Below are 12,695 nucleotides of genomic sequence, written 5' to 3'. Positions count from 1 at the left end.
GCATGAGTTTGGATAAAACGACACCTAGGGCCTGGTGGCCTAGTGGATAGCGCGCAGGACTCGTAATTCTGTGGCGCGGGCTCGATTCCCGCCCCAGGCAGAAACAAATGGACAAAGTTTCATTCACCCTGAATGCTCCTGTTACCTTGTAGTAAATAGGTACCTGGGAGTTAGTCAGCTGTCACGGGCTGCTTCCTAGGGTGAAAAAAGTAGTTAGTAAACAGTTGATTGACAGTTGAGAGGCGGGCCGAAAGAGCAAAGCTCAACCCCCGCGAACACAACAAGGTGAATACCCCTTTTTTCTCTCAGAAAATGTGTGGCACATTTTCATTAGTTATACCTGCAAAAATTACAGAAAATGGACCAGTGTAAACAAAAACCATGTGTGTTGAGAGATCTGGGGTAAGACAATTTCGTTACGAGAATAATGGAATCCAATGGAGGAGGTTTTCCTTTTGGAAAGATAGGATATATCCATGATCTGGTGTTGGTCAAGAACAGTATTCATCCGGGATCTGGTGGGGGGGGGGGGGGTTAGGAGCTCCATATATCCAGGATCAGACGGGGGCTAAAGATAGGATATATTATGCAGTAACTGTGGTGCAGTCGTAAGACACTTGCCCCGCACTTCACGAGTGGGTCCTGGGAGGATTGACTGGGCGCCAATCCTTAACTGTTCACCTCTGTTCACCCAGCAGTGAATGGGTGAAGAGGTATTTACACCATGTAGGTTGTTAAACGATTTGGCGGGTCGTATTCCCGGTGAAAATACGACTTGGTCGTATTCCAGTTTATTATAGTCCTTATCTATGTCCAATAGTATCTGTGTATCTAAAGTATCTGTGTCGAAATTATCCTTACGTAAATAAATGACACCATCAGAAATGTTACACAAAGTAACACATTACAATTTATTCAGATTTTAAGCAGATGATGAAAAATCTAATTAGAGACAAAGTAATGGAACTCGGCTCAACAAACGCGTGTATATTTCTGATACCACTCGCCACCACAGACTGCAATATATCACTTACCAGACGCAGAGAGCTGCCGCGCACACCATCTGGCACTTGACCTGCTGTGTTACTGGCTTTTAACGAGCGAATGAGGTCACGAAACAATGCACACAAGAGCACTGCCTTCCGTCCACTCACATTCAAGTCTACACAAGCCTCGACATTGATGTCATTATAGTCTCTACATTTTGAGAACAAGTTATCTTGTTTATCATTATATACTAAATTATTTAACAATATAATACAGCTATTTTTAAATGTGGAATAAGATTGTAATTTGACTTGTTGATAATGCGCAACTTTATAAGTTTTGACGTCAAATGCTCCTTTGTTTACCTCCCTTACTGAGCAAGTTTGTGTTTTAAATTATCGAGTTTCCAATTATCAGAAAGGCAGAAATGAATGTTGTATTTTGAAATAATAATCTTTAAAATATAAATTCGAAAGCAAAGACAAACATTAATGTCTTATAATTCAACAAATCCTAAAGCCACGCTCGTTCTAGCTGCAGGTGTCCCCCCAGAGGTGCATTCGACCTCATTCATAAAAAACGGTACTTTTTCAAATATAAATTAATATAGTCTTTCTGTTATATTTATATGTAGAGTTATATATAAAAACGTAAGAAAATAAGATTCCTAGCAAGATATTTTATAGAATTCAAATTTAAATTTACTATTGAGATTCTCAGTCTCCAAGGACATACAGTATTGTCAAATTTCCATATTTAGGTACTATAATTCATTATATTTGGAAAGATCTTAGGAATATTCTTCGACATACCCACAAGTTTACTAACAATAACACCATTGGAAACTATTTAAAACGTAGAGTTCCATTACCCCTTTGAACTCAGATCTGGTGTTGGTTTATCTGTTTAAATGTTCGAAAAGTAGCGTAGATATGCGGGAAAAGCCTCATGAAACCTAAAACACCGTATTTGTGAACATATGGGTATTTCTTACCGTACTGGTCTGTCTCTTAGACAATGTGCATTCTCTGCTATCATAAGGAACGTTTACGTCACAACTTTTATTGGAAGAAAGGTTCACACATATATCAGTGAGATGTTGCCGTAGCAGCAACATTTACTGAGCAACAGATTGCGACTATTTTTAATAATTTGATCACAAAAGTTATTGAAGGCTTTTGTAGTTGAGCGGTGAAGCGTCGAGGCCACCAACAGCGAACACAACAGCTATTATCTCCTTCTCTCATCCTCAGGCTTTTGGGTCAGGGTCAAGGTGCTCTTGAAGTTCAGGTATAGGAAATGATGTGATGGCGGTCGCATTTCACGTGCTGTTCTTCCTGAGTTTAATATTCATTCTCGTCGACCTCTTCCTCGGCAGAGTCCATGCCGACCTCTTCATAGTCCTTCTCAAGGGCGGCCAGGTCCTCACGGGCCTCAGTAAACTCGCCCTCTTCCATGCCTTCCCCGACGTACCAGTGGACAAAGGCTCGCTTGGCATACATCAAGTCGAACTTGTGGTCGAGGCGAGCCCAAGCCTCAGCGATGGCGGTGGTGTTGGAGAGCATACAGACAGCACGTGACACCTTGGCCAGGTCCCCGCCGGGCACTACAGTGGGAGGCTGGTAGTTGATGCCCACCTTGAAGCCTGTGGGGCACCAGTCCACGAACTGGATGGTACGTTTGGTTTTGATGGAAGCGATGGCAGCGTTGACGTCTTTGGGCACCACGTCCCCACGGAAGAGGAGACAACAGGCCATGTACTTGCCATGGCGGGGGTCACACTTCACCATCTGATTGGCGGGCTCGAAGCAGGCGTTGGTGATCTCAGCTACAGACAGCTGCTCGTGGTAGGCCTTCTCGGCGGAGATGACCGGAGCGTAGGTCACAAGAGGAAAGTGGATACGGGGGTATGGCACTAAGTTAGTCTGGAACTCGGTTAGATCGACATTGAGGGCGCCGTCGAACCTGAGGGATGCGGTAATGGAGGAGACAATCTGGCCGATAAGGCGGTTAAGGTTGGTGTAGGTAGGCCGCTCAATGTCAAGGTTCCTGCGGCAGATGTCATAGATAGCCTCGTTGTCCACCATGAAGGCACAGTCGGAGTGCTCCAGTGTGGTGTGAGTTGTCAGGATAGAGTTGTAGGGCTCGACCACAGCTGTTGCCACCTGTTCACGATACACGATAGATTATAACCAGATTTTGGAACACTGCAAAATGTGGTTCGTTCTTACGCTGTTCTTAATTAATCATGGGAAAATTATTCTTTACAAAATTACGTTGAAGCTTCTAATGATCAGAAATAAACAAAATAAATAATTTATAACCTTAAATTTATAAATATATTAATGTATACTTGTTAAATATATATTAAAATTGAAAAAAAACAGTCTGAGGTAGTTTAATAGCCGAATGCAAGGCATGAAATTCAAAATTAAAAAATTAAAAATAATTTTAAAATTAAATCAGTAAGACAGTATATTATAGTAGAGATGATGATGAAGCCTTCATCACTGGTAACACCTCCATATGATCCATCAGACGTCTAAATAGAGATGGTTAAGCTGATAAATATCTACCCCACTTGAAAATTAGCAAACTTTTTAAGCTAATGTCCTAATTATAAATTCTTTTCCCTGGAATTTTAGGCTGATTAGGTAGAGCAAAACCGGGAGAGATAATATATTTTGTTTTAAAACCCAGAAATATTAAAAACACACGCAAACGAGCATAGCCTAGTACGATGGCTGGCGCGCTAGGCTATCAAACCTATATCATACGATTGGAAGTTCAGCATTGCAGATTGAAATTAGATGATTTCAGTAGTGGCTAATGTCATACACATAAATTTTTCATAAATAAAAAATAATTACAGCATACCGCAGACAATGTACACAGATATGAAAAGTGTAACTGCAGCCTAATGTAATGTCCTTGAAAATGGAAAATACTGCCACCTACCTAACAACCCCACCACCATGGAATTAAAAGTAATTTTTTTAATGTCAGTATCATCATGTTATATATAAAAAACGTGTAAATCAGTGTAACTACAGTTGGCAGACCTGCGGGGCCGGGTATATGGCGAATTCCAGTTTACTCTTCTTGCCGTAGTCGACCGACAGCCTCTCCATGAGCAGGGAGGTGAAGCCAGAGCCCGTGCCACCACCGAACGAGTGGAAGATGAGAAAACCCTGCCGAATTGGACGTATTATACATACATGGTGTTTGATGTGCATTAAGTTACATACAATGCTGAGGTCGGAGCCCAGGACCTGGAGATGATAACCTGAAAATATCTACAGGTGAGAAAACACACATTTGTTTGACAAAGTATTCGAATGTTAGAAAAGTTAATATATAACGCAATAGGTTCAACAAGGCTAGCAGGCGGGACATAAAGAGCTAGACCTCACTTACTCGTAGACACTGTGAGGTAAATACAGAGTATCTCAGATTAATAGCTGTATCTCTTTCCACGACTGTATGACAGATGGATCAAGTTTGCAAGCCTAAGCAAAAGTAAAAATTTAAGAATTATGAAACAACTTATATGTTGTTACAAGTTTTATTTCTTGATTTACACTCACTCACTGGAAACTTTCAATCTTTCCCTCACCTGTAGCCCAGTACACTGGTCGGCCAGCTTGCGGACGCGGTCCAACACCAGGTCGACGATCTCCTTGCCGATGGTGTAGTGTCCGCGGGCGTAGTTGTTGGCGGCGTCCTCCTTGCCCGTGATGAGCTGTTCCGGGTGGAAGAGGTACCGGTATACCCCGATCCGGACCTCGTCTGCACCGGGAGAGGCCAAGGTTATAACACGCAGTTCATATCGTAGTGAGGCACCACCCCTTCCCCAAGGAGTTCAATTCAAAGGTAGGGTTAATAGTAGAACAATATTTGAAGACAATTATGCTAAGTATTTCAATGCCCGTTGTGAGGGCAGCTTATCAAGATCTCCCTAGATCAACTACTGACCCTTGCTAGGATGCAGCACACAACAGTTGCTTAACTCCCAGGTACTGCTGGGAGTTTACTGCTAAAAGAACAGAGGTATCAAGTGAAAGGAAATTTGACCAAATGTTTCTATCCTACCGCGGGGACTGATTTGAAGGTGGGCTACATTATCAATTTCTAGAGGGTTACTAACGCCACCACAATTCCTTCATGGCCTAGCCAGTATACTTTCGTCCTGAACATAGTTCCTTACCAAAGTAAACCTTGAGTTTACACACTGAGAAGCTGGGTACGGTGCACCTCTCGATGTATACATGCCTGAGGCTTCGGGAACTGAACCCAGGACTTGAGTGTGACCCGATCGCTAATCACCACGCCACAAGGGCATGTTTCCGTTCAACTTATGCTTCTGTTCACTTAACACTAAACCAGTACTCGAGAATTAGACAAATGTTGTAGGCTACATCCTGGGGAGGGAGGGAGGGGAATTATCAAGGAAAAGCGCCAAGCCATTACGACTATATAACACTTGGAAAGAATCAGAATAAGGACTTGGAATGGGACGGAGGGAAGGAATGGTCCCCAACCAATTGGACTATCGGGGATTGAACGCCAACCTGAATGAAGCGAGACCGTCGCTCTACCGTCCAGCCCAAGTGGTTGGGCACCATTCCTTCCCCCCGTCTCATCCCAAATCCTTATCTTGACCCTTTCCAAGTGCTATATAGTCGGCACTTTTCCTTGATAATTGACCTTGATGGGAAAGGTCAGTAAATGGTTAAGGAGGTATTTGATAAAACTATGTACAGGCTTCCTGTCCCCAACAACGGGAACCACACCAAAGTTAAAAGAAAATCATAAAATTGAATTGTATATCTTGGAATGCAACACAGCTTCGTTTTCTGTCAAATAAACACCACCCGTTCTCTACATATTTGTGCAGATCAACAGCGATAATATTGTTAAAATATAGACTTCTGTAATTTGTTAACAATTAAAGAACGACTTAACTCACGGTAAATAGCTACCGGTTTTTATTTTTTTCAATATGCTGCTAAACTGTTTAATTTCATTGTAATTGTATCGTAGTCTGAAGTGAACATAAAAACGGTCCATAAAGTATATATTAGGATGCAATGGGTAAATTAATATTAAAATGTAATAGGTTTGGTTCGGTTATGGTAGATCAGGAGCGAAACGATATAACAAGTACCTTAGACAGTGATATATTTACCCACAACACTAGGGTAGGCTGCCTATACTGATATTTACCGTCTATGAAAATGTTTCCTGGTCTTGCTAAATCTTACGAGGAAATGTCTTCATTTTTTCGGAGAGGATGAATTTACAAATATTCAAAATATGGTTTATCCGGAGGTTGAAATAACACATGGTTTAATTATACCGACCAGCCTATCAAACGTGATTATAGACCTTCTGCGGACACTAGGATAGAGTTAACTTGCCATACCCTAATTAAAATAAAATATGACATCATTAGCTATCAACCGTAGCTTTTGACAGACGCATATGTATGGGATGTAGGAGCAGGAACTGGCCCTGTCGTCTGGTCCTGGAAACGAAAAATAAAAAACATGTCAAGAAATAATCAAAACAATGCAGATGATGAACCACAATAACGTGGCTGAAATAAGTTGACCAGTACCTCTCTTCTGCCTATTTACTGCCTTCTCCTCCTTCAATCATCACAATCGACTTGAGAATGGTCCAGGACGGACCGAAACGTCGTCGTCCCTTCACTTTCTAAGTGTGTGGCCTGGTCAACATAGACAAGCCAGGCCACGTAATAGAGTGAGTGGAGGGCTGAGCGACTCACCCACTACTGACGGCTCCAGGTCGACGAAGACCGCCCTGGGCACGTGTTTCCCCGAGCCAGTCTCGCTGAAGAAGGTGTTGAAGGAGTCATCGCTGCCGCCGACGTACTTGTCCGAGGGCATGGTCCCGTCCGGCTGGATGCCATGCTCAAGGCAATACAGCTCCCAGCAGGCGTTGCCCATCTGCACGCCGGCCTGACCCACGTGGATACTGATGCACTCACGCTGGACACGGGAGAGAGATATGTTGTTGTTTTAGATTTAGCTACTCAGAACGAAGTGTACATGTAGTACGGGCTATGGTGAGCCCGTAAGAGAGAGATAAATGAAGATTAAGCCACACACAAGAAGTGACACGAGCATGAATAGCCCGTAATGGCCACAGGAGTTGTTGTTGTTTCAGATTTAGCTACTCAAAACGAATTGTCCATGTAGCACGGACTATGGTGAGCCCGTAGCCACAGGAGAGAAGGCACTCTTATTGACAACAGTGTCGCTGGGGAGAAATTAGAGTGAGGGGGAAGATGGAGAGGCAGTGTACAATCCCAACAACATATATTTTGTGTCTGACTTACCATCTACAGCTATTGACCTGCTAAGTTTGAGACATGATCGCAATGTACAAGATCTTGAAAGACAAACAACGTAAAGAGACAAGAAAAGTTTAATGTGAACTATGGGTATCACAAGAAGGCAGAGATGATAAGATAGATAAGCAGTAGGGATGCCAGGAGACTCTTCAATGAAAGAGTAGAAGAGATAGTTGATGCTAACCTGGAACACAAAAAACTAACATCATCTCAGAAAATACAAATTACGTCAAGCCAATTCCAAGAAGAATTCTACGAATGTATAACTAGGATAAAGCAGGACAAGAAATCACAGAATGAGTATAGGGTGCACAATAAACTACCCGCCTCTGGCGGCCACAATAAAAATCAGAGGAATAATGGACATTCTAACTACACATTGAAACTACACACGAAACTACACATTGTTTGACTAGAAAGCCCTTAATTGTCACTGTCCCCAACTGGAGACCGAAACTGGGGAAACAGAGCTGGGGCAATTTAGGTCACGGAGCTGGACGAGAGATTACCTAACAGGTAGAAAACAGAAAGTGAGGGCACAGGGAGGTAACTGAGAGAGGAAGGAGAGGTGGTGGGGTGGGGGAGCAGGTAGAAAGGAGTCAAGCAAGTGTATCCTCCGGCACGGTTAATGTTGGCCATGTAAGGAAGACCTGGCTCTGAGGAGGGAGAGGCAGGTAGGAGGAGAGGGAAGGGGAGAGAGTGAGGAGGAGAGGGAAGGGGTGAGAGTGAGGAGGAGAGGGAACTGGGGACTGGGAGAGGGAGACCATCCAGGCGACTGTGTGGTAATGCAGCAAACCAGTTCTCGTTCCTCCCGTCCTGACTGACTGCGTCGTGGCGGCCTCACTGATTTGCCTGTCAGACGAGGCCTCTGTCTGCCTGTCAGACGAGGCCCTCTGTCTGCCTGCTTAACTGTCTGTCAACCTGCTGACCAAAAAAGGCCTTTCTGCTTTTTTAATTGTCTGGCTGTTTACTTGTTAGGTAATATCTTTCTTATCTAACAACTATTTATCTGCCGGCTAACTATCCGACTACTCGTCTGCCGACTAAACTACTTGGCTGCTTGTCTGCCGGTTTAACTACCCCACTCTCTGCCTGCTTGACATATTTACTGCTGGCCATTACCAGGGACTCATTGACCACGACGTGACTAAAAGGCTGCGAGCTTTTATACCTTGTTGACTGACCGCTTGCCAGCCTTGTCCACCTCGGTGTCAGCCAACTGACCTCGGTGTCAGCCAACTGACCTCGGTGTCAGCCTACTGACCTCGGTGTCAGCCTACTGACCTCGGTGTCAGCCTACTGACCTCGGTGTCAGCCTACTGACCTCGGTGTCAGCCTACTGACCTCGGTGTCAGCCTACTGACCTCGGTGTCAGCCTACTGACCTCGGTGTCAGCCTACTGGCCTCGGTGTCAGCCTACTGACCTCGGTGTCAGCCTACTGACCTCGGTGTCAGCCTACTGACCTCGGTGTCAGCCTACTGACCTCGGTGTCAGCCTACTGACCTCGGTGTCAGCCTACTGACCTCGGTGTCAGCCTACTGACCTCGGTGTCAGCCTACTGACCTCGGTGTCAGCCTACTGACCTCGGTGTCAGCCTACTGACCTCGGTGTCAGCCTACTGACCTCGGTGTCAGCCTACTGACCTCGGTGTCAGCCTACTGGCCTCGGTGTCAGCCTACTGACCTCAGGTGGGCGGGCCTGCCAGCGTCTCGACCTTCGACTGGTCTAGAACTAGACTAGAAACAGTCTAGTTCGGCAATTTCCAGAGTCCCAAACTAACAACCCCGTTCCCCCTAGTCCCATCTCTGGAGGGCCAGCAGGGACGCTTCTCTGAGGCAGCGTCGAGTTTCTACCACTCGAGCGCTTTGAGTCAACTGGAATTGATAATAGGCAGAGGTCGACTGGAACCCAGTGAGCATCCCAGTCTTGGGTCCCCAATTTCACGATGAAACTAGAAAAAGTACAAATGTATCCACCGAGACTCGTTCCAGAATTACGTGAGATCAGGCGTGAGTCTGTGAGACTCTAGCGCTGCCCTGTTCCACAGACTATGGAACAGAGCTTTGGTTACATCTGTCAGTGGTATAGCATCGCTATAAGAAGTGGTTTTTCAATAAAATTTGTCATTGTTTTCTGTCATGTCGATGCCAGTTGCCCAAGCACTTGTATAGCTATCGCTGTCTACCCTGAGTGTTGCTGATGTTGGCGCAGCAGTTGTGGGGTAAGAGAGGGGTTTGTGGTGTGGACGAGTTTTGCAGAAAGTTGCAAAAGTGGGGTGGGGGGAGGGTTGTGTATTGGTGGAGGGAGCTGGGAGTGGGGTGGGGGTAAGAGGCGCGGGGTGTTGGGTGGGGGGGAGGTTGTCTCACGGTCGCTGGGCCAGACCTGATCCCGTATTAAGTCAACCTCGCTGATAACACCACCCACCTCCCTTCGTGTGGGACGACCAAGCTCTTCTGGGGCTGGGCCGCTGCGCCGGGTGTTGCTAGGGCGGTCGATCATTGGTATCTACCTACAGTAAGTCCCTGGAGACAGCTACCTCACGAGTGCACTCCGGGGAGTCAATCTAAATAGAAACATCTACCTGGAGGCATATGCATGGAAGAGTTTACCTTGGGGGGAAATATATCATAAGGTTACCGCGGGGCGTCTGCTAGTGGTAGACTACTTCCTGAAGCCTACCTTATGAGAGTCTACCTGGGGAAGCTTATCCAAGGAATCTATCTGCAGACGTTTACCTGGAGGATAATAATCATGAAAGTTTTCTTGGGGGAACAGCATAAAGTGTTTGCCTAGTGGGAGGGAATCTTTTAAGTCTGCCACGGTCAGCAGACTTCGAAGCTACATGACGAAGAGTTTGGCGTGACATAACTGAAGTGTATATGTGAATGAAACGGCACAACGTAGGTGGTAATAATAGGGTATTACATATATCAACACATAATGTAACACGAAACAGTGGACAAATATTGGATAAGTTAAGATTTAGGAAAGACCTGGGCAAATACTGGTTTGGTTACATGGTCATAGATGTGTGGAACAGATTGCCGGGGAAACACAATGGAAAGGTGATCACTTGATTGTTTCAACACTAGGTTAGACTTATATTATTAATAATCTTAGTTGGATATAAAGAGGGGCTGCTTCTTATGGGTCAATAGGCCTTTCTGCAGTTTCTTTAATTCTAACGTTCTCATGTCTACAAGGGCAGTCTAACTGAGGGGAATCATCCATTGTGAGCTTTCCATTGGTCGGTGGGACTGAGGGGGTCTACCAAGAATAGTCTGACTAAGTAGGCCTGACATCTCCCCACAGTCTCAAACAGTGGGCTTCTTCTATCTTGAGGTTATCTTGAGACGATTTCGGGGCTTTTTAGTATCCCCGCGGCTCGGTCCTCGACCAGGCCTCCACCCCCAGGAAGCAGCCCGTGACAGCTGACTAACACCCAAGTACTTATTTTACTGCTAGGTAACAGGGGCATAGGGTGAAAGAAACTCCGCCCATTGTTTCTCGCCGGCGCCCGGGATCGAACCCGGGACCACAAGTCCAGCGTACTGACCGCTCGGCCGACCGGCTTACAGACACATAACTATTGAACGTTATTTCATCATTAGTTCGACTTGCATGGTGTAACATTGCATATAGATACCGGTATTAATGTGTTCATACCGGGTAAAGAACAGTGTGGCAGTAGCACTGGAAGGGTAATGAAGTTCACAGCCATCAAGGTCACAGAGCGAGCTGGGTTGAACAGTCATTTAGCGAAGGAGAACATCACCACCAATACCCCAACACCAGTACAGAGGGTCGTCAGAGGCCAGAATAGCCGCGGGTTTTAATCACGGATAAATAGTTTGACCTCCGGCTGTCAGTCTCTGGATGTTTGGCACCACTGTGTACGTGTGCATACCTACATGTGCTTACCTAGGCAGCTACAAGGCGTGCGAGCTGACTCCTGGTGCACGTGTTCAGCACGATGTGTTCTTGTGTTCTCTCACACCTGTTCTTCCATCGCCTCCTCCGCAGGTTTATTCGATTTGTTTGCACTTCTCACCACATATGTGTATTTTCTGTGTCTCTGAGGCATATGTGTTGTCTGCTTCCTCCTGTGTCCTCGCGTCCGTGTGTGTGTGTGTGTGTGTGTGTGTGTGTACTCACCTAGTTGTGTTTGCGGGGGTTGAGCTCTGGCTCTTTGGTCCCGCCTCTCAACTGTCAATCAACAGGTGTACAGGTTCCTGAGCCTATTGGGCTCTATCATATCTACATTTGAAACTGTGTATTGAGTCAGCCTCCACCACATCACTTCCTAATGCATTCCATTTGTCAAGCACTCTGACACTGAAAAAAGTTCTTTCTAATGTCTCTATGGCTCATTTGGGCACTCAATTTCCACCTGTGTCCCCTAGTGCGTCTGCCCCTTGTGTTAAATAGCCTGTCTTTATCTACCCTATCAATTCCTTTGAGAATCTTGTATGTGGTGATCATGTCCCCACTAACTCTTCTGTCTTCCAGCGACGTGAGGTTTAATTCCCATATGTATGTGCCACTACCCCGTGCTACCAGTTCCAGACACCAGGAAGAATAGTTATCTCCAACTACCAGGAACAACCACCCCCCCTAATTACCGGTACCAACTACCAGGAACAACCACCCCCGAGCAATCAGTACTAATTGAACAACCACGACATCCTTCTACCCGGAACAAACTACCACTATCACTCAGCCACCGGTAACTACCACCGGTAACAGCCCTGTACTCACCATGTTGAGGAGTGTGCGAGTGTGGTCGACAGTAGGTAAGGGTAGGGCTTACTGGGGCGCCGGTGCCCGCCTGCCCTCGTATATATACCCTCACCCCCCCCCCCCCTGCTGGTCACGTGACCTATGCCCCGATCTCCTTCTCCTCCCCCTCCCTCTCACCCCCCCCACCCCTTGGTCTTGGGTGGTGTAGGTGTGTACTCACCTAGTTGTGCTTGCGGGGGTTGAGCTCTGGCTCTTTGGTCCCGCCTCTCAACCGTCAATCAACAGGTGTACAGGTTCCTGAGCCTATTGGGCTCTATCATATCTACACTTGAAACTGTGTATGGAGTCAGCCTCCACCACATCACTTCCTAATACATTCCATTTGTCAACCACTCTGACACTAAAAAAGTTCTTTCTAATATCTCTGAGGCTCATTTGGGCGCTCAGTTTCCACCTGTGTCCCCTAGTGCGTGTGCCCCTTGTGTTAAATAGCCTGTCTTTATCTACCCTATCAATTCCCTTGAGAATCTTGAATGTGGTGATCATGTCCCCCCTAACTCTTCTGTCTTCCAGCGAAATGAGGTTTAA

The 12,695-nt window shown here is 45.8% G+C and overlaps 1 protein-coding gene across 1 annotated transcript; it reads right to left on the bottom strand.

The window, feature by feature from the left end:
* Window positions 1-2,033: 2,033 nt before the first annotated feature.
* On the bottom strand, window positions 2,034-12,188 carry LOC123773177 (tubulin alpha-1 chain). The gene is made up of 5 exons (XM_045766721.2): window positions 12,126-12,188; window positions 6,779-7,001; window positions 4,604-4,776; window positions 4,050-4,178; window positions 2,034-3,152 (listed from the first exon to the last, which is right to left on the bottom strand). Exons 1-5 carry the CDS (start codon window positions 12,126-12,128, stop codon window positions 2,331-2,333), a joined length of 1,350 nt encoding a protein of 449 aa, XP_045622677.1. The 5' UTR covers window positions 12,129-12,188; the 3' UTR covers window positions 2,034-2,330.
* Window positions 12,189-12,695: the final 507 nt, after the last annotated feature.

The sequence above is a fragment of the Procambarus clarkii genome, chromosome 81, assembly GCF_040958095.1.
Source record: "Procambarus clarkii isolate CNS0578487 chromosome 81, FALCON_Pclarkii_2.0, whole genome shotgun sequence".
In the NCBI taxonomy this organism is placed as follows: Eukaryota; Metazoa; Arthropoda; class Malacostraca; order Decapoda; family Cambaridae; genus Procambarus; species Procambarus clarkii.
Note: the sequence above shows the minus strand (reverse complement) of the source record. Positions and strands in the feature narration are given on the sequence as shown.